General features: G+C 44.2%; 1 protein-coding gene across 7 annotated transcripts in view; it reads right to left on the reverse strand.

Annotated features, from left to right (window-relative positions):
• LOC127000338 (tropomodulin-like) overlaps positions 1-25,238 on the reverse strand; it is a 116,741-nt gene that overhangs the window by 88,881 nt on the left and 2,622 nt on the right. For 2 of the 7 annotated variants that reach the window (XR_007753921.1, XM_050863942.1), the window contains exon 1: positions 15,077-15,441. Coding sequence is in view for 6 of the 7 variants with exons in the window: in XM_050863942.1 (XP_050719899.1) it covers positions 15,077-15,166 (90 nt within the window). In the remaining variant the exon portion in view is untranslated. Of the gene's footprint in view, positions 1-15,076; positions 15,444-21,378; positions 21,539-25,238 lie in introns of those variants that run through there. The other 5 variants (XM_050863941.1, XM_050863943.1, XM_050863936.1 and 2 more) reach the window with 4 other exon arrangements.

Here is a 25,238-nt window from a genome sequence, read left to right on the forward strand (position 1 = left end):
TGTGTGTAAACAGGAACACAATGGGTCGTCTCAGCCGCAGCCCAGATGTAGTTCAACGACCCGTGTTTCCGACATATTGGCACCAGTCTTTCTTTCTTCCTCCCTCCATAGATCATATATACGGTAGGAAATAAATAGTTTGCTCCCAATACTCATGAAGATATTCGCTAAAATGGAGTTAACCTATTTTATTTGGCACCAGTCTTTCTTTCTTCCTCCCTCCATAGATCATAAGGTAGGAAAAAAATAGTTTGCTCCCAATACTTATGACCATGTTCGCTAAAATGGAGTTAACCTATTTTATTATCCACCGATTTTGTCTTCGCCCGTCTGCTTGTCTGTCTGCGTGTATCTCTGTCTGTAACCAAAATATAGCAGAGCGGATTAACACACTGTCACCAAATTCACACGAGACCGTCTGTTTGTCTGCCTGAGAGGGATTAACACCTGTCACCAAATTCACCACGAGACGTCTTTGTTTTTTGCCTAACGTATCGACCGTCTGTTTGTTTGCCTGCTTGTATGTCTGTCCGTTACCAAAATACAGCAGAGCGGATTAACACATTGTCACTAAATTCACACGAGAACATCCTCAGGTAAATATCTCAGGCTGGTTGGAGTTTGGGAAGAATCTGATGAAAAACGACTGAGTGATGGCGAGTGAATGATTAAGACTGAATGTATGACTCAAGGCGGTCTTACTGAAAAAACAAAAACAAAAAACGCTTCCTTTGTTTTGACGGCAGACTGGGGGAGGACCAAAAAAGATTCCCATAACGACCCAGTGATTTTCAGAGGTGGTCCGAACCCCTTTTCGATAAAATTCAATACCAAAAAAACTGATTGAATGAAAGAATGCGGCCCTTTTCATAATCAAATTTTGAGCAATATGGCGAGCGAGCGATACACATCATATGGAATACTGTTTTTTCATTATTCATATTACTGATACTAAAACCTGATCTCTGAAATGCACTGAAATATCTATGCCGTTGTATGTATGTTGTAAGTATTGATATATGTAAGTTGTTGGTGTGTATGAGTGTATGTGTGTCTGATAAGAAACGTTGGTCTTCGAAATGAACTGAAATATCTATGTTGTTGTATGTAGTACCTGTTTCTGCGTTTATCTTTCTTCCTTCTTATCCTCCTCTTCCTCTTCCTCTTCGAATTACACTATTAACACTACAATCTATGACCTCTTTCGTGTTATCTCTTAATTAACTGTACTATTATTATCATTTATTTATTGTTAGTACGTTGTGTGTATTAATGTGTGTAAGTTGTTGCTGCGTGTGTGTGTTTCTATTACAGCTAAGAAACGTTGGTCTGCGAAATGAACTAAAATATCTATGTTTTTCCTTGACGAGTGGCGGAGGTAAGTCTGGCTTCAGCGCCGCAAATATACATTCTATAAATACCAGTTTCTGTCTAGCTGATTGTTTACATCTAAGAATAATCTATCTTTGCAAAGCACTTTAAAACTGGTCTTTGCCCTACACATGGGTAGAGAAGGTGTTGATAACTTAAACGACAAGAACAACAGTATTTAGTCCCTCTCCTCGGATTGGGTTAGAGGCAAGACTGTCCTTCATATACTTGACAACGCTCGGCTTACAGAAACACTAATCACAATATCAGCCCTTACCTCCCTGCCCTGCCATACCATACCTTGCCCTGCGATAAGAACAACAGCGCTACGTCCCTCTCCTCGGTGTATTTTAGAGGCAAGACTGTCCTTCATATACTTGACAACGCTCAGGCTTACGGAATCACTACATAAGGAGACACGATATCGGCCATTACCTCCTTGCCCTGCGATAAGGACAAGATTATTATTCTCTTCTCGCTTTGCGTTGGAGGCAAGACTGTCATACATAAAATGGACTTCTCTCAGGCTTACAGAAACACTATAAGGAGACACGATATCAGCCCTTACCTCCTTGCCCTACCCTGCCCTGCCCTGCCCTGCCCTGCTCTCCCCTGCCCTACCCTGCCCTGCCTTCCCCTAGCCCTCCCTTGCCCTGCCCTGCTCTCCCCTGCCCTGCTTTGCCCTGCCCTCCCCTGCCAGCCCAGCCACCTGCTCACCTGCTCTGCCTCACGTGGCCAACCCTTCCCGGGGCCTGGGTTAGCAGCAGCAGCAGCAGCCCTCCCAGCCCAGGCCAGTCCCTCGCTGCATCATAACATTGGCTATACTCGGCGCGGAAGAGTCCGGCCCGGCCCCCTGCGTGGAGCTAAACCTGCTGTTGCTAGCGTAGGGATCCGTCCTTGTTACTGGCGATTGCACGGAGATGGTGATTCGACGGAGCTATTACCCCAATACTTTCATCTATATATCATGATTAAGACTGTTACAGGTATATGCAGGATAAATATTACCTGCTGTTGCTAACGAAGGGGTGATTGCACTGAGCTGTTACCTACAATATTTTTCTCTTTGTAATTTATCAAGACTGAGACAGGTATTTATATGCTGAATATTACCTGCTGTTGCTAACGAAGGGGTGATTGCACTGAGATGTTACCTATGATATTTTTCTCTTTGTTATTTATCAAGACTGAGACAGGTATTTTTATGCTGAATATTACCTGCTGTTGCTAACGAAGGGATGGCTGCACTGAGCTGTTACCTATGATACATTGCTCTGTAATTTATCAAGACTGAAACAGGTATTTTTATGCTGAATATTACCTGCTTTTGCTAGTGTAGGGATCCGTTTTTATTACTGGTGGCTGTACGGCGTTGTTACCCCCAGTACTCTCTATATAATCATGATTGAAACAGGTATGACGAATATTCTCTGCTGTTACCATAAGAGTCTCACCCCTACACAAGGACCCATAAGGATATAAGGAGGCTACGAGAGGCCAGTCACCCGAAACACTGCAGCTTCCGAGTCGGTTAATAAGGATAAAAAGAGGGTACGAGAGGCCAGTCACCCAAACACTGCAGCTTCTGAGTCGGTTAATAAGGATAAAAAGAGGGTACGAGAGGCCAGTCACCCAAACATTGCAGCTTCTGAGTCGGTTAATAAGGATAAAAAGAGGGTACGAGAGGCCAGTCACCCGAAACACTGCAGCTTCTGAGTCGGTTAATAAGGATAAAAAGAGGGTACGAGAGGCCAGTCAGCCCAAACATTGCAGCTTCTGAGTCGGTTAATAAGGATAAAAAGAGGGTACGAGAGGCCAGTCACCCAAACATTGCAGCTTCTGAGTCGGTTAATAAGGATAAAAAGAGGGTACGAGAGGCCAGTCACCCAAACATTGCAGCTTCTGAGTCGGTTAATAAGGATAAAAAGAGGGTACGAGAGGCCAGTCACCCAAACATTGCAGCTTCTGAGTCGGTTAATAAGGATAAAAAGAGGGTACGAGAGGCCAGTCACCCAAACACTGCAGCTTCTGAGTCGGTTAATAAGGATAAAAAGAGGGTACGAGAGGCCAGTCACCCAAACACTGCAGCTTCTGAGTCGGTTAATAAGGATAAAAGGAGGGTACGAGAGGCCAGTCAGCCCAAACATTGCAGCTTCTGAGTCGGTTAATAAGGATAAAAAGAGGGTACGAGAGGCCAGTCAGCCCAAACATTGCAGCTTCTGAGTCGGTTAATAAGGATAAAAAGAGGGTACGAGAGGCCAGTCACCCAAACACTGCAGCTTCTGAGTCGGTTAATAAGGATAAAAAGAGGGTACGAGAGGCCAGTCAGCCCAAACGTTGCAGCTTCTGAGTCGGTTAATACGGATAAAAAGAGGGTACGAGAGGCCAGTCAGCCCAAACATTGCAGCTTCTCAGAGCCATCTATTCACAATCTGTCCTCCACATCCATAAATTCATATCACCTTTCTCTAAAACGCTCCATCATATTTGCATTAACTAGACATCTACCGAATCTGTTCCCACTCAAGCCACACTTATCTCAGTCCTTCACACACGCCTCCAGATAAGTGGTCGTTTAGTAAAGTGGGACAGGCGCGTGGTGGTATACATAGGTCCATCATCGTCATCATCATCATCATCAGCAGCAGCAGCATACTCGTGGAAGCAGCAGTAATGAGAGCAGTTGCATTATGTTATTGTAGATACAGGAAAAGAGATGAAGGGAAGGAGAGGTCGGTAAGTATAATGTGACACGTTAGGACTTACTTTATTTATTTTTTTTTTTTTACAGCAGAGGAGTCAGTTCAAGGGCATAAAAAAAAGGAAACAAATGTGAAAAAAAAGCCCGCTACTCAAATCTTACCTATCTACCTATTTACCACTTAATTGGTAGGAGCAGTGAGTAGCGGGCTTTTTTTTATTATTGTTTCCTTCTTTTTTTCTTGCCCTTGAACTTTTTCCTCTATACTGATTGATAGTTTATTGTTGCAAGTAAACAACAAAGGAGAAGGGAGGAACATGCCATCCCAACCCCCAGGCAGTACAGAGTGTGATTATACAACTTAGGATACATGTGGAAGCTGTAAAAAAAAAAAAAAAACAGTATAGCCCCGACAGGAATCGAACCTGCGACACACGGTTCGTCAAGTAAACATCCGCTGCTCTGCCACTGAGCTACGAGGCACTGAATAAATGGGGGAAGTCATCCTTAGATAAGGGAAAGGTCGGAGCGATGCCCGCCTAATGCCCGGCTTTTAGTTTAGAAAATTACGTAACACTGAAAAGGAAGGTGTGTGAATAAGAAGAAGGGAGGAACGAGAGGAGGACCTAAGAAGTGATACAAAGCGTTACAGGTCAAAAGAAGAAGAAGAAGAAGGAAGGCTCTTATCACGCATGCCTTACCCGTCATAGGCACTCACTGGTTGGTATTAATAAAAGCCTTCGACTCTCATTTCAACTATTTTTAAAGGCCAAAATGGAGATTAACCGGGTTCCAGTGAGTGTTCTTTTAGGTTCATGGTACAGAAGAAGGGTCAGCCTACCACCAGGGCTATTAAACTACCCCTGGAAATGCCCACAACAACTACGAAAGCCTTGTAAAATGTGTGTGTGTGTTTGGGAGCTGAAATGTTTTAAGAATATGACCATATCTCTCTCTCTCTCTCTCTCTCTCTCTCTCTCTCTCTCTCTCTCTCTCTCTCTCTCTCTCTCTCTCTCTCTCTCTCTCTCTCTCTCTCTCTCTCTCTCTCTCTCTCTCTCTCTCTCTCTCTCTCTCTCTCTCTCTCTCTCTCTCTCTCTCTCTCTCTCTCTCTCTCTCTCTCTCTCTCTCTCTCTCTCTCTCTCTCTCTCTCTCTCTCTCTCTCTCTCTCTCTCTCTCTCTCTCTCTCTCTCTCTCTCTCTCTCTCTCTCTCTCTCTCTCTCTCTCTCTCTCTCTCTCCTATCACGTGAGCAACAGGAATAAACCATTCGTCCGTACAATAATTCTAAGCTATAAGACACAAGTAAACACGCTAATGTCCTCCGTCCCTTTAGAAGATGAATAATGCTTGGTAGACTCCATTATTTCTCATGCCAAGGGAGAGAAATGGGTGCCGGGACGAACCATGTGTGTGTGTGTGTGTGTGTGTGTGTGTGTGTGTGTGTGTGTGTGTTATCGATCAAAGAAGCGGTTTTACGCATCAACACACACGCAAAGAACCGCTGATTAGATTGTCCGAAACCTGAAAATACCGAATCGACAGCTGCGTCATTCTGTTAAGGGATCATTTTCTTAAACATTTCCATGCCCAAGCTCATATTTGACAAGGCTTTCCTAGGAGTCTTGAGTACTACAGGGGCAGCCTTATGACTGAATGGGAATGTGTATCGCGTTGATCTGCTGACTAATATTAAGGAAGCGATAAGGATTGGCGGCTGTGTCACTCCGTTTTCTTCTTTACCGATAAGGACACATACCAGAGACTAAAGATATATAATGAGAACAAATTTCGTCATTCCGTTCCTTAAGGTCATTCTCTTGTTCCGTTTTCTCTTATGAACTGAAAGGGAATGTGTATCGCGTTGATCTGCTGACTAAGATAAAAGAAGCGATAAGGATTGACGGATGTGTCACTCCGTTTTCTTCTTTACCGATAAGGACACATACCAGGGACTAAAGATATATTATGTGAACAAACTTCGTCGTTCCGTTCCTTAAGGTCATTCTCCTGTACCGTTTTCTTTTATGAACTGAAATGGAATGTTTATCGCGTTGATCTGCTGACTAAGATAAAACATAAGGATTGGCGGCTGAGTCACTCCGTTTTCTTCTTTACCGATAAGGACACATACCAGGGACTAAAGATATATAATGTGAACAAATTTCCACAACATAAATTAAACCACTTGCCAAAAAGGTCATCTAATTTGACTTACAAAGGAAAGCACTTGCCAAAAGAGTGATCTAAGTTGATTTATAAAGTTTAAAATCTTTCCTCTGTCCCGCCTTCCCTCGTTACCTGAATGGAGCTATATATAAAACACAGCCACGCCAAAACGTCACACCAATGAGCTAACTACGTCTTTGCCGCCACTGGTCTGTCTCCATCCATTAGTGACATTATTTTGGAGGCGCGGCATGGCAACAGCCCTCCCCGTCCATGGCTCACGTGCAACTGAACAGAGGCACGTGCGGCAGGTGGTATATGACTCTAATTTGTCCGCGACGCCATACATTTCACACGTCATTTCCGCTCCACGGCTGTTATGAAGGGAGATGGAGATAACACACCGCTGCTCTGTCCCGCCTATCCTCTGTGAACCCTGACCACGCGCACACACCACCCACGGCCTCAGGGGACAAGGAGACGCTACAACGTGAGCCTAATTGATCGTGGACGTCCATAACTCAAGTAGACGAGGGACAAAGAGACAGTAAAACGAGATGGTAAAATCCGTAGACTTTAAGAGCGAGACATTGTCGTGTGAGAAATTCCCGTGTGAGAAAGTCTATAGCATATGAGAGGTAAGTGTAAGGGAAAATATATCGTTTGCGAGAATCTTCAATAAGCAAGACTTTCGCGTGTGTGGAAAGCTGCCGTATAAGAGAATTTACCGCGTGCGAAAATCTGCCATATAGGAGAATTTACCGTATGCGAAAATCCACAACGATCTGAAACACTGCGTCCCGTTATCAGTGGAGGACTCTTTCAAAACTGCTTCCATGTAGAGGGCAGCGCTGTGTTTATCGTTCCTCTTATGTATGTATTGGTCCTTCTGTGAATCGGTCCTAATTATCGGTCTTATGTATTAGTTCTAGATATCGGTCCTATGTATCGGTCCTGTATATATCGGTTCTATGCATCGGTCCTATGTATCAGTCCCATGTATCGGTCCTGTGTATCGGCCCTAATTATCGATCCTATGTATCGGTCCTATATATCGGTTCTATGTATCGGTTCTATGTATCGGTCTCATAAATCGGTTCTATGTATCGGTCTCATAAATCGGTTCTACGTATCGGTCTCATAAATCGGTTCTACGTATCGGTCTCATAAATCGGTTCTATGTATCGGTCTCATAAATCGGTTCTATGAATCGGTCTCATAAATCGGTTCTATGTATCGGTCTCAAAAATCGGTTCTATGTATCGGTCTCATAAATCGGTTCTATGTATCGGTCTCATAAATCGGTTCTATGTATCGGTCTCATAAATCGGTTATATGTATCGGTCTCATAAATCGGTTCAATGTATCGGTCTCAAAAATCGGTTCTATGTATCGGTCTCATAAATCGGTTCTATGTATCGGTCTCATAAATCGATTCTATGTATCGGTTCTCCTATGCATCACTCCTATGCATCGGTCCTTTTATGCAGACGTCAGTATTGGATTTTTCTGCCCTTTATCTGAACCTACGTAGCAACTTAACTTCAATTAGAAAGTCTGAAAAGAGCAGCGGTACTCTCTCTATATAAATTTCTCCATTAGGTTTGTTTTGAAAGCCGCTCCGAGCATTCAGTTTCAAGGCCCCTTACTGAGAACACTCCACCCTAAACGATATAAATGGGAGCCAGGTGGAAGCATTCATGGTCTTCAGGTCTTCGGAAACACCTGAATCCTCTCAATGGTGTCTATATGCGAACACTCTGCCTCAAGGTCCGCCGCGATGAGTCTACGATGAGGTCATGCACATTATCAAAGCCAAGTCTCCTAAGTGAAAAAGCGCTTAAAACAGATGTAAACACACGCTAATGTCCCAAGTTCCTTTAGAAGATGAATAATCCTTGTTCATATCCATTATTACTCCTGCCAAGGGAAGGGGAACGCCTGCCAGAATCAACCGTGTGTGTGTGTGTGTGTGTGTGTGTGTGTGTGTGTGTGTGTGTGTGTGTGTGTGTCTTTGAAATTCTCCTTTCGTTTCACTTAATCACTTCCGACAACCTTGTGTGCTCTCTCTCTCTCTCTCTCTCTCTCTCTCTCTCTCTCTCTCTCTCTCTCTCTCTCTCTCTCTCTCTCTCTCTCTCTCTCTCTCTCTCTCTCTCTCTCTCTCTCTCTCTCTCTCTCTCTCTCTCTCTCTCTCTCTCTCTCTCTCTCTCTCTCTCTCTCTCTCTCTCTCTCTCTCTCTCTCTCTCTCTCTCTCTCTCTCTCTCTCTCTCTCTCTCTCTCTCTCTCTCTCTCTCTCTCTCTCTCTCTCTCTCTTATGATGATGATGGTAATAAACACACACACACACACACACACACACACACACACACACACACACACTACCGCTCCGGTAGCTCAATCGGCTAGAGCGCCGCGCTGCAAGGCTTCACGGCCAAACAGGCTGCGGTTCTAGCCCCGCTCAGGCCGGATTCTTTCCGTTGACTGGGAGTGGTTACTGTCCACCCTTGAGTAAGGGGGATGGGGTGTGTGGTGTGTGAGGTCCTGGCAGTAACCAGAGATCGATGATAATGAGCATGCACTTGTTCGTGTCGGGAGGGTACCTGCTGACGAAAGCGAGTCCAACTCGTGATCAGGCCGCGGTGAATTACACACACACACACACACACACACACACACACACACACACACACAACCTTGGGACAAACATCCTCAAACTTACATACACACGGAAGAAGTTCATCAGTGTCAAAAGAAAAAAAACGAGGAGGAGGAGGAGGAGGAGAGGAAAGAGATGAATGGACGGAGGGAGGGAGGGAGGGAGGGAGGAAAGGTGGAGAGAGGACGTGGACGTGGAGAAGGAGGAGGAGGAGGAGGATGCAAAAGAAGAAGAAGAAGAGGGCGAAGAAGATCACTGACATCATCATCATCATCATCATTATGAACAACAACAACAACAACAACAACAACAGATAAAAAGAGAAAGTGAAAGATGACAGGAGAAGGAGGAGGAGGAGGAAGAAGAGGAGGAGAAGGAGGAGTAGGATAAAGGAAAGTTTGAAAAAAAAAAGATAAAGAAGAGGAAGAGAGAGAGAGAGGTGGGGAGGGAGGGGGAGGAAGTGACAGCCATATAACATTTTCTGAAGCATATTAATGGTCCCGGACATTGCTATCTCTCGTCGACGTAAAATGTGTGTGTGAACGGCCAGCTCCTTGACGTCAGAGTCCGTACTGCCGCTAACTTTGGATGAGAGCGATGAATTCCTACGTCACCTTTAAGAGCTCGCTGCCAGTCTTTTCTGCTTTGAATAGGGGAAAACGACCTTATATGACCTCATTTTCATTTTTTTTTTCTTTTTACAGCAAAGGAGACAGTTCAAGGGCACACAAAAAGCAAACATTAATAAAAAAAAAGCCCGCTACTCACTGCTCCTAAAAAGAATCCAAAGAGGTGGCCGAAAGATAGGTCAGTTTCGCTATGCCATTAACTTTGTATGAGAGCGATGAATTTCTACTAGTCGTCTTTAAGAGCTCGCTGCCAATCACACTGTGCCGACTCTGGGCCACGACAACCCGGCGACCTTTATTAGAGTCCGTATTCCAAGCTCTTCCTTACTAAAATCGTATTCTCAGACGCTTCGACCCCTCACATAAACTCTGATGAAAGGCTGAAAAGTAGGTCAATCGGGTTCTAACGAGTATTTTTTTCACGTTCATGGTACAGAGGAAGGGCCATACTATAACACAGGGGTCATAAAGCTACCTTTGGAAATGCCCGGTACTCCAACGAAAGCCTTGTCAAATATTTATGCTCGGGCGACGAATTGTTTAAAAATATGAGCCTAAAAGTTGTTAATAGGAACTCAAAACCCAACCAATAAACTGTTTTTCACCTTCGTTTAATTGCACATGGATCATTGCCCACTACTTTTCTCTTGGTCTGTTTGTGGTATATTTCTGATAAAAGAGAAGATCTATATGCTGGATGTGACCAATAATCAATTAAAAGTTATTCATAGAAAACTCGTATGGAACTGGGTGACTGATATTACTGGAACCGATGTAGATAGGGAAGAAGAGGTATGTGTTTAGATAGAAAAATAATATGTTGAAGGGAGCCATCAATCCGTAAAAATTGTTCATATAAAGCTCGTATAGGGAACGGGGCCTGGCTGACTATATTATCGGAATTGATGGTAGAAAATGAAGAAGAGATAGAAAAAAGATAGAAAGTTAACAAATTGGAGGAGCCATCAATCCGTAAAAGTTGTTCATATAAAGCTCGTATAGGGAAAGGGGCCTGGCTGACTATATTGCTGCGATTGATAGTAGAATTAGTTGATGAGGTAGGAAAAGATAAAAAATTACACGGTCATATTTATCGGTTCTGTGTATCGGTCCTATGTATCGGTTTTATGTATCGGTTCTATGTATCGGTCTTATAAATCGGTTCTATGTATCGGTCCTATATATCGGTTTTATGTGTCGGTTCTATGTATCGGTCCTATAAATCGGTTCTATGTATCGGTCCTATGTATCGGTTTTATGTATCGGTTCTATGTATCGGTCCTATAAATCTGTTCTATGTATCGGTTTTATGTATCGGTTCTATGTATCGGTCTTATAAATCGGGCCTTCTATGCATCGGTCCTTGTATGTCGACGATAGTACTAGATATTTCTGCCCTATGTCTGAACCTCCGTAGCGACTGAACTTCAATTAGAAAGTTTGAAAAGTGCAGCGCTACTCTCTACGCAAATTTCTCCACAAGGTTTGTTTTGACTTTTGATAGCCGCCCCGAGCATTCAGTCTCAAGGCCCCTCACTGAGAACACTCCGTCCCTACTCTAAACGATATAAATGGGAGCCAGGTGGAGACATTCATGGTGAAGTAGCATTAATCTGTAAAAGCAGTTGATGAAACGCTTGCAAGAAACTGGAACTGATGTCAAGGAAATAGCCAAGGCAGAATATTAATAAGGTGAAGGTAGCCATTAACCTGTAAAATCGGCTCCCAGAGAGTTTGTAGGGAACGGAATCTGGCTGGTATTATTAGAACTGATTTTATACGTGCTAGCCTATAGCGCCAGTAGGCTTTCTTGAAGGGCCTGGATGGTAGTCAGACCCAGCCCGTCATGGCGCAGGCAAGTGTTTTATAGTGGCGCCATCTTTTCTTGGCTCATGCTGCCCCCCGGAGCTCGTTCTTGATTCACTTGGACGGTTTCCTCTAGAGTCCGGGTTGATGGGTGGTCTTCAGGACAGCATGTGGGTAGTCTTAGGCAACTCGGCGGTGACTGAAAAATCCCAGGTGGTAGCGTGGGGATTCGATCCCGCGTCGTCCATCACGCGGTGAATACGGGGCCCGCACGCTAACCACTCAGCCGCCAACCCGTAAAAGCCATCAACCCGTGAAAGTGGTTTATAGGAATATCGTTGGGGACGGGGCTGCCGGAATGATAATTGGAACTGATGTCAAGGGAGCAGCCAAGGACGGGAGAGCTTGTAAGAGGGGGATAAAATCTTATGTATGTTTTATGTATACCTAGAGTTCGTTCCAGCTGAGAAGGCACAATTCTGCTTTGGATAAGTCAAGCAAGAGACCTTTTAAGAGATTGTTGCCGTAAATGATAATCTGAGTCGTAAACACAATACTCTCTCTCTCTCTCTCTCTCTCTCTCTCTCTCTCTCTCTCTCTCTCTCTCTCTCTCTCTCTCTCTCTCTCTCTCTCTCTCTCTCTCTCTCTCTCTCTCTCTCTCTCTCTCTCTCTCTCTCTCTCTCTCTCTCTCTCTCTCTCTCTCTCTCTCTCTCTCTCTCTCTCTCTCTCTCTCTCTCTCTCTCTCTCTCTCTCTCTCTCTCTCTCTCTCTCTCTCTCTCTCTCTCTCTCTCTCTCTCTCTCTCTCTCTCTCTCTCTCTCTCTCTCTCTCTCTCTCTCACTCACACACACACACACACACACACACACACACCTCATTACCACGCCCCACTTTAGAGATGAGGCGCTCTAATATACGAGAACCCTTCCGCCTCGTGCCTGATCTTCCTGGTGGCTGTGATTACACCACCGCCGGCTGCCTCGCTCGCTTTAGAGGGTCTATCTTTCACAACTTTGCTCGTTAGGATAAAATATGACTGGTTTTATGGGGGATGCGCTGCCTTTGTCTGTCTGTAGGTCTATATTTGCTTGTCTATGTCTGTTTGTCTCATTCATTAGCATTATCTTTATTACATCCCAGGAGCTTATCTACCCACTCAAAGCTTGACTTTTCTAACACCCACAGTCGTTAAGTTTCGTTTGGGTGCCTATAGACACAGATCTCAGTTCACAAGACGTTTCATGAGGACAGTAAAGAATAATGTTCCCCAAACAGCTCTGACGCATAGTTTAAGAACATAAGAACTTAAGAACGTAAGGAGTCTGCAAGAGGCCGGTTGGTCTATACAAGGCAGCTCCTGTACACTCAGCCCCACCTTGCCTCACCTGCCATGGCTTTATCTAACCTCTTCTTGAATGTATGTATGGTATTGGCACCCACAACATGGCTCCCAAGCCTGTTCCATTTGTCCACCACTCTACTGGTGAACCTATTCTTGCCTATGTCTGTGTTGAATCTGAATTTGTCTAACTTAAAACCAATGTTACTCGTCCTACCTGGCTATTTTACTATCAAAATCTTATTAACATCCCCTTTATTAAAGCCCTTCATCCATTTATAGACTTCGATCAAGTCTCCTCGCAACCTTCGCATGCATAGAGACATAGAGCCGATTTCAGTCCAACGCAGTGGCTTTGTAATCGCCCTAACAAACTACTTAATCTTATACACTCCACGATGGTCAGCTTCTCGACGCAGTCAGTACCAGACACATAAGAGCTGCCCCGCATATAGTTTCCTCAAATTTACTAACTTAAATATGAACACAAAACGCTATACACAAGGAATTTTCGTAGTCTTCGGTATTGGTTTGGAGGCTTACTAACCCACCACGGCGAACTGGGAAAGTGGCCCAAAGAACAGGAAAATTTGGCAAACTTCATCACAGTCGCCATGTTGTTACCGAAAGAGCCGCGCGAAATTCAAACTGGCGCTGATTCTATAGTCTTTTTTTTTTTTTGTACTCTAGGTATTTCTCCAAGATCCTAACCATACCTAGAGCCTAAAATAAACACTCTTCTATCAACGTCCATTTGAATTCCGCACGGGTCTTTTGGTAATAGCTTGGCGCTGGTGATCTCGTTGGGCAAAGTCTCCTGTTCTATGGCTGCGACACTCACCCAGCACGGTTACCAGATTATCGTACTCGGAGCCGCGTATTTACCGGTTTCTGGCCCATAACTGTTGCCAAGAAGTACCAATAATTAACCATTTAGACGATAACCATATATGAAGGCAGTTATTTGGGTGATGAAAGCAGTTTTTGGGTTGGAAATTGGCAAACATAAGAGGCAGAGTACGACAATCTTGCATCGTTGACACCCAGCGGCCTCTTCCATGCAGCTGGGAGCGCGGGTACTTACTGGGCTCCTGTGCTTGTGGTGACAGAGCGTGCTGGAAACTTATAATAAACCAAAAGAGAGAAGCATAATCTAGTCTAGCATTAAGTCTGTGATACACGGGGGATATTAAGAAAAATACATAATTAAAAATGAGTACCAGGCAAAAAATCAGTGCCTGGGGTTAAAACCTTTGGAAAATCATCTTAGTCTAATTCAAAACTGTGCAGTGTGTGATTTGCTTAGAAACAAACACACGTGGGATGAAAACAAATGCATCCTATACCAAGAAATATTAGTCAAAAATTCAGTGCATGGGATAAAAAACAGTTAAAAAATCGACTATTCTATACTGACAAAAAAAGACATAGCTCTAGACAAAAAAAGTGCTTGACAAATTTCAGCACATGGTGTAAAAACACTTCAAAAATCAACCTACTTTCTCTAAAAAAGTAAAATATAAGGTGCGTATTAAGAGCAACCAAACACAGCAAGCATAGGACGGAGGCATTGACAAGACACAAGAAATTCACGAGGTGTATATAAGGTGGAAGTGATAGCAGGGGCACGTCTCAAGAGCAACAAAAGGTGGCGTGAACCGAGCAGAGGGTAGGGGGAAGAGAGGATCCACGTGGTATATATGGTTAAGAGGTGAAGCATAAGGAATCAACAGAGTAAAAGAAAGAGGTATTGGCAATATATAAGGAATCCACAAGGTATAAGAGAGAGGTATCAACTAGACAAGGAATCCACACGGTATAATGAAAAGGTATTAAGACAAGAAATCCACAAGGTATAAGGAGGAGGAATTAATATATAAGAAATCCAAAAAGGTAGAAGGGGAGGATATTAAAAAGACACAAGGAATCCACAAGGTATGAGGAGGGGGAATTAATATATAAGGAATGCAAAAGGTGGAAGGGGAGGATATCAACAAGGCATTACGAACCCACAAGGTATAAGGAAGAGGTATTAAGACAAGGAATCCACAAGGTATAAGAGAGAGGTATCAACATCAACAAGACATTACGAACCCACAAGGTATAAGGAAGATGTATTAAGACAAGGAATCCACAAGGTATAAGGGAGAGGTATCAACAAGACATAGAATTAGCAAGATAAAAGGAGGAGGACGTGGAATTAACAAAGGGCAAGGGTATAAGGGAGAGGAATCAAGATATAACGAACCAACAATACACAAGGAAGAACTATTAACAAGACAAGGACTCGACAAGGTATACGGCACATGCATCAACAAGGAGACATCTCTAGGGCAACAAAGGGCAGCGTGAGGCAAACCAAGGGTGTGGAGGCATGAACAGGGCACGTTATAAAACAGAGGCGGTACTCACGTGTGGCTTGCTAGCCTTGTAGAACTCCTCATTGCGGGTCACCTTCGTCACCTTGTGGGACACCGTTCTTTGCGTGATCTCCAACTCCATTGTGGTTGGACTTTACTTATGGACTTAACAGAGGAGAATAGACCCTTGTGAGGCTTTCAGTTCACTCGTTCCTCTAATACCTTGATGGACTTTGCAGAGGAGAGAATAATAAGGCTTTCAGTTCACTCTCAAGGTTCCTCTAAAGCCTCGATGGACTTTATGGAGGAGGAAACTCTTTATGATGCTTTCAGTTCACTCTCTGTCCCTCTAAAGCCACGGGGACTTTATAGAGAGCAGCTCGTTACGGGACTTCACCTGGGGCGCGTTAGGAGGCAACCTGCAAAGACCGGCGTTGAGTGGGTGTGTCCCTGGGCCGGCGACGACTGTGCGCATGGTGGTGTGGGCCTCATTGTGTGTGTGTGTGTGTGTGTGTGTGTGTGTGTTCTGTTCTGAAATGAAGTGTTGTCTATGTGTTATTCAGCCATGGAAGCAGCCCAGCACGGATGTATGGCTGTATTGAACTGTTTTAAGTGTATGTAGATGTGAATGTACCTTCGGAGCTATCTTCTTCTCATCGGCAGCTCCTACGAGAGTTGACTTTTTAGTGATCTTCCCTTAGTTTTGTGTTTCCTTTCATTTACTTTCCTTTGTTTTCCAGATCCAGATGCCGAATGCTGAGGCCGTCTTGTCTACGAGGCGCACGAGTGTCAGGATGCTGTAAGCCGGCATTAAAACCCTCAAGCTCAAATTTTCTAGCTTAGCCTTCCCGCCATGCCCCACATCCGTATGCCGAATGCTAAGGCCGTCTTGTCTATGTCGCGCACGAGTATCAGGATGATGTACTACGTCGGCATTGTTACCCTCAAGCTCGGATTTTCTAGTGTAGCCTTCCCGCCGAGCCGTAAGTAAATGCTTCCAAGATTGTGTTGTATGAAATGAAGACCACAAAACAGACACGATTCTTTTGCTTCTTTTTTTTTTTACATCAAAGGATACGGCACAAGGGCAACAAAAAGAGTACAAAAAAAGCCCGCTACTCGCCGCTCCCGCAAAAGTAAAAAGTAAAGAGTAGCCAACGGGTTAACTGACGCAGAAAAAAAATTACATTACTTCTCATGCTTCGACTCAGTAACGCGCCGAAAAAGTGTGTTGTCAAGCCTGTGTTACTATAGTCAAACCATTTCAAATAGTCCGTTTGGGCGTTCGGTTCCACGGGTCCTTTCCTCCCCTCTGCTCTGCCACACAGTCCTAACACCTGTCCCTTCCTCTCATATGTTATCTATAGGTAACATATGAGAGGAAAAAATGGATATTGGGAAAGTGTGGCTGAGCGGAGGGGAGGAAAGGACCCGCGGAATCGAACGCTCAAACGGACTATTTGAAATGGTTTGACTATATTATGAAGGGACAATAAAACACGTGTTCCTTGTTTACACTCTCCGACACGCTCCCGGCACGGCATGACGCGCTGCACCACGACACGACGGCACGCGGATACATGACGCTGAGGAAGATCATTTAGGCCTATTTTCTCGATACACAAATGCCAGTGTTAAAAAATATTACTTGTCTTTAATTTCTTGCAATGAACGATAGCATTATTTACCTTACTTTATCGGGACACAAATGCCAGTGTTAAAAAATGTTACTTATCTTTAATTTCTCGCAATGAAAGATAGCATTATTTGCCTTACTTTCTCGAGACACAAATGCCAGTGTTAAAAAATGTTACTTATCTTTAAATTCTCGCAATGAAAGATAGCATTATTTACCTTACTTTCTCGAGACACAAATGCCAGTGTTAAAAAATGTTACTTATCTTTAAATTCTCGCAATGAAAGATAGCATTATTTGACTTACTTTCTCGAGATGTGCATGATGAAAATATTAAAAAAAAACAGTTTAGTAATTAAAAAAAAAACACTATCTACCTTTACTTTCTTCATACGTGAGCACGACTAGTGAAGTACCTATTATTTACCTTGACTTTTTTAGTAATGGCAAACATGAAAAGTAGACATTATTTAGCTTTACTTCCTTGAGATATGGATGCATTTATTTTCTTAGGGTAACAACGTGAAATTAATTATCAAGAAGCGACACCGCACTGTTTTTTATGTGCATGTCTTGCCTCCATATTCTTTCAGGGGTACGAGATTATTTGTGGAACACCAACAATGGAGGAGGAGGAGTTGAGGAGGGCGTTGTGGAGGTCAAGGAGGAGGTTGTCGATGTAAGGAGGAGGAAGAAGAGGTGGAGAAGTAGGAGTAGAGGTTGAGGAAGAGGAGGTGACGGAGTTCGAGGATAAGATTGTAAAGGTCGAGGAGGAGGCTGAGGAGGTTGAGGAGGAGGTCGTAGAGGTAGCGTCCCTGACACAAGATGGCGGCGAAGACTCGGCACACCCATTGGCTAATATCTCAGGGCAGTGTCGCCTCTTGGTGTTGACCTCCATGGAAGTCACTTTATTTATTCTCGCTCTCTAGATCAGCGGTCCACAACCTCTTCTATGCCCCGCACCCCGAGGAAGTTTTGTATCACTCTTCGCACTCCAACAAAAGTAACATCACAGTTGAAGATGAAGTCTTCTAATTTCAGATTTTTTTTACCTCAAAGTGAACCACGTACAACCGTGCGGTGAACAAATTGAACAGTTAAGGGTAAGCATTTGGCTCAGTGCATAAAATGCAAATATGAATTAATTATCAGATTCAAATTCATTCTGAGAAAATGTAAACTGATATCAATCTCCACAGAAAACTCTTTGCCGCACTCCCTGAAATTCCATCTTGCACCCCCGGGGTGCGGGCACCCCAGATTGGGAAAACCTATTCTAGAGACGTAAACGCTAAAAATTAGAAGAAAAAAATAACCCAAACTCCCTTGAAAAGTGAGTGCAAGTGTTGAAACATTATTTACTCTGTTACTTTCTTAGGATATAAATGCCAGCAACATAAACAAAGACGAAATAATGCGCTGCAACAATGAAAATCAATAATAATCTAGAAACATTATTTATGGTTACGAATGCCCATGATAGAAAAAAAAGACAGCCGCGCCGAATCTATATGACCAGAGCATAGAGTACACAAAATACATGCAGCTCTTATGTACACTTTTATTTTATTATTTATTTTAAAATGTATTTTATATATCATTTGTTTAACTTACTCTTTCTCCCTGAAAATTAGTCAAATGTTTTCATATACGCAGGTTCTAAATATATTTAGGAAAACAAATTCATGAAGAACAAGAAAATGAAGAACAAGAATATGAAACAAAAGAAGAAGAAGAAGAAGAAAAAGAAGAAAAGAAGAAGAAGAAGAAGAAGAAGAAGAAGAAGAAGAAGAAGAAAACGAAGAAAACGAAGAAAGTAGGAAAAACGTTGAGAAGGGCAAGTAAGGAGACAAGGACAGGGCAAAAAAAAGAGGTGAACTTGTGCCAAATGACGAAATGTGGAGGTGGTGATGTAGAGGAGGAGGAGGAGGGGGAAGAGGAGGAGGAGGAGGAGGAGGAGGAGGAAGAGGAGGAGGAGGAAGAGGAGTGAGGTAGTTGGAAAAGATAGGAGAAGGAGGATACTAACAGGGTGACGACAACGACGAGGAGGAGGAGGAGGAGGAGGAGGAAGAGGAGGAGGAGGAAGAGGAGGAGGAGGAGGAGGAGGAGGAGGAGGAGGAGGAGGAGGAGGAGGAGGAGGAGGAGATCAAGATAGAACGAGATGAAGGAAGAAAACAAAGGAAGAAAAGGAGAGGATAAAGAAGAAAGAAAGAGGAAGAAAGCACAGGACAAGAAAATAAGTCGAATACATTGTCTTCAAATTATCTCGGCAAACAGGCTCCTCCCCTTCCCCAGTCAGGACCCGTCATTGGCCAGTTCAAAAGCAAGCACCGCCCCCTCATGATCTCAGGTTGCATGTGATTGGCGGAAGGTAAGAAAAGTTAAATCTTACTGGTGGAGGCTGATGTGAGCGTGAGAGGAGCTTCATCATTGGCTTATCCACAAGCTAATCTCAAGCTGTATGTGACTGGTGGAAGTTTTTAAGGGCAAAGACAAAGGAAAAAAATGCCCGCTAAGACAAAAAAAAACAGCTAAGAAAGTGGTAAAGGTTGGCTCTTATTGGGGTGGGCGGGGCAAATTTACAAGTTTAACATGAGCAAAGTGGACTGGTGGAAGCTGATTTACATAGATTTACATATATATTCAGACCACACAGACCCTATGATCCAGACTAGGTGGTCTGTCCTTAAATCTAAGTGAAATTATATTAATCAAGTGGGGCCAAAACATTGAATTTCTACTCTAGTACTTGAAGGAAGTGTCCGTCGAGCTTGTTTTTAAAAGAGCCAGTCGTGTTGCACTGGACCACTGAAGGCGGGAGGTTATTCCATTCTCGCATTACAACGTTGGTGAAGAAAAGTTTGGTGCAGTCTGAATTTACTTGTTTACGTTCAAGCTTTGAGAATGGTGAAATCTTGTTGGTGGATAATGAGCTAGTGTTTGTTGGCCCTGTTTGCAAGGTTAACGTAATAACACAGATTAATGCTGGGGACGGTGAAACTCCATCGGTGGATGTTGGACTGGCGAGGGCGGGGCCTATTTGCCAAGGTTACGTGAAGGAAGTAAAATTATGCAGACAAATACCCAAGTGGACTGCCTTTAATTCAACACAATGGACCAAGGACGCACAAGGGTCATACACAACTATCCTTGAGCACTGGTGGACAAATCTGTGAAGAGGCAAGTAACATCTTTCAACATCTCAACACAGGACAGTGCCGGAAACAATGACGCTGAAACAAGACTGAACAAGGTTGTGGAGTAGCATATTAGTCGGTGTCGAACTGGTGCCACAAACAAAAACAAAAAAGCATCGATTCATCTGACTCTTTAACTTGTTGCGACTCGGTAAACCCTCAACTCTCTCATCACCATTCCGTCCTTTACTTCTCTCTCCACCTTCCTCTCTCTCTCCCTCTCTCCCCCTCCACTCTCCTCCTACCCAGAGAAGAGGATATACCGAGTCACAATGGGTCGTATTATAAGACATTTCGCAGCCCAAGGACACCTATTTGACAAGGCTTTCGTAGCGGTTGTGAGCATTTCCAGGGGTAGTTTTATGACCCTGGTGGTAGTGTGACCCTTCCTCTGTACCGTGAACCTGAAGAAACACTCATTAGAATCCGACTGACCCCCTCATTGATCTTTAGAAATAGCTGATGTAAGAAGCGCATGTCTTATAATACCAGCCAAGGAGTCTCCAAGTTAGGTAGATCGATAGCATTTTTTTTCGGCAACTGTACAGACTGACAAACATCTGTGAGGAGGCAACATCTTACCCAACACATTGCAATCCCATAGACAAGAGATGGACATGCAGGGAAGCGTCACTGATTTGTTACACGAAAAAAGCCATTAATGTCACGTTAATCCACGAAAACAGACTCAAGTGGCACAGTCATGGGTAGGAAAGCGACTCTTGGAACACAAAGATCACAAGCAAAGAAAAATTAAGTCGTTGATGTAATAGAAACGAAACGATGAAAAGTAGGGAGCACAGTGCGAGTGGGAAAGAGAAAAATAACTAAAATGTGTTCTGGGGGCAGTCAGGTGTAGGAAAGCGATTCAAGGAACACAGCTGCACATATGGAAAGGAAGTAGCGTTGTGCGAATGCGAAAGGAGAGAAAGAAAAAATGATAATGCCTTCGCCAGTAAAAAAGAAAACTTCAGAGCGAGAAAAAACGCAAAGCAAGAAATAAAGTTGCCCCGGAGTTCCACCTTCTGGGAACCAAACAATAATGAGAGCACAGCGTCTTGCCAGAGGGAAGGGCGAAAATAAAAATCGATGAAGCTTTCGCCTGAAAAAAAATAATAGTTTCAAGAGCAAGAAAAATCGCGGGGAAAAAACGCGAAGCAAAAAATTCAAAGTAGCAGAGAAATGGCATGTTCGGCGCCACAGCTGCCGCAGAGGACCGAAAGAGAAAAAAAGTGCAGAAAATCAGTTCATAGGCTGCCGAAGTGAGGAGGAGCCGAAGAAGTAAACAAAGGGAGCGAGCGAACTGTAAAAAATAAATGAATAATAAAAAATAGTAATGATGATAATAATAATAATAAAAATAATGATAATAATAATAATAATAACAATAACCATAGCGTATGCATGAGCGAGCCGGCGACAATAAAAGTTAAAGTCTTTCAGAGCAGCCAGTACAGCAGCTTGAAGCCAAAATCAAAGACTGAAGAATAAAAATAAAAATAAGCTGCACGCCCGACGTACCTTTGTGGTTTTCATCTTTGTTATTGTGACTGTGTGAGTACGTCGACTGTCCTCTACGTACGATAACATGTTACGCGCCACGGAACTATACGTGTGTGTGTGTCAGGAGCTGCTCTTGCGGCGACACTGTGCTCTCTCACTCTCTGTCTCTGTCTCGAGGACCTTAGTAAAGATTCATTTTGTGGGTTTTCTCTCAACAAGCGACACTGTTGATGGTCTTGACTGTGTGTGTGTGTGAGTAGCTGTTCTTTGGGTCTGTAAGTCCACGTCAGTGTTGGGTTAGGAGGATAAACTGTTTCACTGTGTCTCTCCACTTTGTGTACCCAGAATATGGAAGCTGAACTCAAGTCGGGAACTTCACTAGCCAACGTCTTCTGTCTAAGTCTGCAAACATTTACAAAGAAACTACAAAGTCAAGTGCTTGTTGAAAGAATTAGAAATGTAAAGTGCTAGAAAATCTAGTTTACAGACGAACTGCACATCACAAATGTTACATTGAAATCAGTTTTAAAGACGAACGCTTCTAGTCACGCACCAATCCACCCGTCACTCTACTTCAAAGGTCGCGGAGTGACTTGCTACGTGACTCGAACCGTGACGAAGTGCGAGAGCGATACGAAGATTGCTGGTCGCGCGAGTGGGCGGAGTAAGTGGCGCGTGTCCACACAAAGCAGCCTCCGCCCTCCAACCCTGACCCGCGGCTGGCACTCGACTGCTCCGCGTGCCTCGCCGCGCCTCCTCAGCTGTTCGTGGTATTTAGGGAAGGATACACGCCCGTGGAACAGCGGCGTTGCTACAGGTCTGTAAAGGTCATGGGGGCAAGTTATCTGTGGGGGGACCCGTGCCCATTCAAGTTGTCGGACTACATTGTATTGTTTTCTTTTGTGAGGGGCGATATGGACTAATTTTTCATTGGGGGTTTGAGCCCCCGCGGTTACCACACTGCCGGGATAGGCACTGCTACTCGCCCCATTATACTGACTATGAAGAGATAAACCTCTAGTTTGTCTTTGGTGCATAAACACATTTGGAGCATTGCCTGGCCGTGTTTTTTTCAAGTTGAAATAATGAATAACCTTCTAATTCTTACTCCCTCAGACTCGTACCGCCGGCTATCGTTACGACCAAATGAAGCTGCCAATAATCTTTTCAGTACCAAGACAACCTGAGGAGGCTATGACAGTCGTCTGGCCGTATACATGATGCCTGCAGGAGGAGACAGAACACTGACAGAGAGTCGGAACCAGTCGATGGTTTAGAGGGGATCCTCGGGGCTCCAAAGTTATCCACTGGACGGGGATCATTACTCATACAGTATTATCCAATTTGCCATATTGTCTGCCATTTAATTCATTTCGGAATTTCAAATGAAGAACCTCAACGGGGCCCAAACTTTTCTATGGGGGGACAAGACCCCCCTGGCGCCCCTCTTAACTCCGTCACCGGAAACAGCATGAGAACAGAACGTAGGGAAAGGAACAGGAAAGATGGACCGCAAGGAACAAGAACGCAAGATGAGCGGGAGGGAGGAGGCCAGACAAAAGAGTCACAATGCGCAGCCTGGACACACACAGTTCCTCAGGGCAGTACGGTAGGTAGGTAGAGGAAAGCGCAATATTAAACTACCATGCCATACTGTTGTTATTATACTCCCTACGCGTACATACTCATTCTCAGGTATGAAAAATGGCACAAAAATGGCGGATGGCGGAAGCTTTCGTACTTGTAAGAAAAATGCACAAAAAATGGCGAGCGGCGGACACTGTAAACATGTAAAAGAAATGTACAATGTGGCGGCTGAAGCTTGTAAAAATGTTATATAAGGAGCAATTAAAATGGCAGCGAATGAAGCTTTCGAAATACAAAAAGCCAAAAAATTTGCTTTAAAAGTGCAATTCAACATTTTTTTACATGTCGCTATTTCAACAAATCACATCAAAAGCGATTTAAGAAACGTAGCAAAGATATAAAAAGAATGTGTGTAGGAGAAGGAGGAGAAGATGGAGAAGAAAAAGAGGAGGAGGAGCAGGAGGAGGAAAAGGAGGAGGAAAAAAAACACGAGAAGGAAAAAAAAATGAAGGTACGGTAAAAAAAATATCAAATGAGAGAGAGAGAGAGAGAGAGAGAGAGAGAGAGAGAGAGAGAGAGAGAGAGAGAGTATAAAGAAGATCGCTTTAAGAGGAAGTACTGAAAGATGGAAAACGTTGAAGAGGAAGAAAAAACCATAATGTAGAGGCAAGTAATTTTCCGAGGCATTGAGTAGCGATCCGCAGCGTCAGCATGATACACACCTTAGAGGGCAGCAAACCTTGTGTCAGTGTTACCCCAAAGGCGAGACTTAGTGATGCAGAGAGTGTGTCAGGGTCGGGAGAGGTCGGGGGAGATCACGAGAGGTCGGGGAGGTCGGGAGAGGTCGGGAGAGGTCAGGGGAGGTCGGGAGAGGTCGGGGAGGTCGGGAGAGGTCGGGGGAGGTCGGGAGTGGTCGGGAAGGTCGGGAAGGTAAGGAAAGGCAGTGAACGAATAGTAGACGAACAGCTGAATGAACGGACGGTGATCAACTTATTCAAGATCGATTTAGTAAAGATTCAAGTAACGATTCTTTGTATTAAGCTTATGAACTGTGATGTGTTTGGTCTACAGAGGTTAACAACGCCTGTCAGTACATACCTGTTGTTTGTGTATTGCGAACGGGCAATGAACGGTCAGTGGTCAACTTCAAAATAGTCAAATTAGTCGAGAGTCAAGTCCTTATTATTTGGACCTGATCTTATGGACTGTGACGTGTTTGCTATACAGAGAGAAACTAACATCACTTTTCACTGTGTGCCTGCCGTGTGTGAACAGTGATCGGTAAGAGAAAGACATTGATAAATTTTGTCCAGATTCACGTCATTACTCTTTAGATCTTGAACTATGAATAGTGACGTGTTTGATATACAGAGGGAAACTAACATCACTTTTCACTGTGTGCCTGCCGTGTGTGAACAGTGATCGGTAAGTGAAAGACATTGATAAACTTTGTCCAGATTCAGGTCATTACTCTTTAGATCTTGAACAATGAATTGTGACGTGTTTGCTATAGAGATAAGCTAACGTGTTTTTACTGTATGCATGTGTTGTGTGTGTGTGCTGTGAACGGGAGTGATCAAATTCAAGATAAACTTAGTCAAGATGTCCTGCGAAAATTCCTCGTCTAGTGTTCGGTTTCATAATCTATAGCAGGCAGTTTTTTGGACCCTGAACTTTTGAACTGTGACATGTTTGCTATACAAAGGTAAACTACGAAGGCTTTTCTCTGGTATACCTGCCGTGTGTGTTTGGCGTGAGCGGTTGTGCGAGGTACTGTGACCGGCCAGGGATGTTTACACGGGGCGAGGAAATAACTTACGATGCGTCTGGCAATAGATTTAGTTCACCCTTGGAGGAGTGTACGGCTGTATGGGCCCAGCTGGTGTGTGTGTGTGTGTGTGTGTGTGTGTGTGTGTGTGTCAGCCAGGTGTTGTGTCGTCGAGGGTCGCTCAACAGGGCGTCGTCGGGAACGCAGAAGGCAAGGTAAGGTGCACATCGTCGCGGAGGGAGGGAAGGAGGGAGGCTGCCGCGCCCCGAGGCTGTGTTGCGCCGCGCCCTGAGGCAGCGGCAAGAAGGCAACAGGGGACTGTGTCTGAGGGAGGCGTGGAAGGCGCGCAGGAGCTGAGGACCCTGGGGGTTCGGCCTGGCATCCCTGGGGCGGCACAACATCCTCACTCAAGGGACACGACGGGCCTTTTAAGGCGGCCTCACACGAGGACATTTTCTGGCACCTTTTGGTATATTTCTACCGGCTCGCGCATCTTTGGGTAAGTGTGTAGCGTCTCGGCGCG

The sequence above is a fragment of the Eriocheir sinensis genome, chromosome 18 (genome assembly GCF_024679095.1).
Source record: "Eriocheir sinensis breed Jianghai 21 chromosome 18, ASM2467909v1, whole genome shotgun sequence".
Taxonomy (NCBI): domain Eukaryota; kingdom Metazoa; phylum Arthropoda; class Malacostraca; order Decapoda; family Varunidae; genus Eriocheir; species Eriocheir sinensis.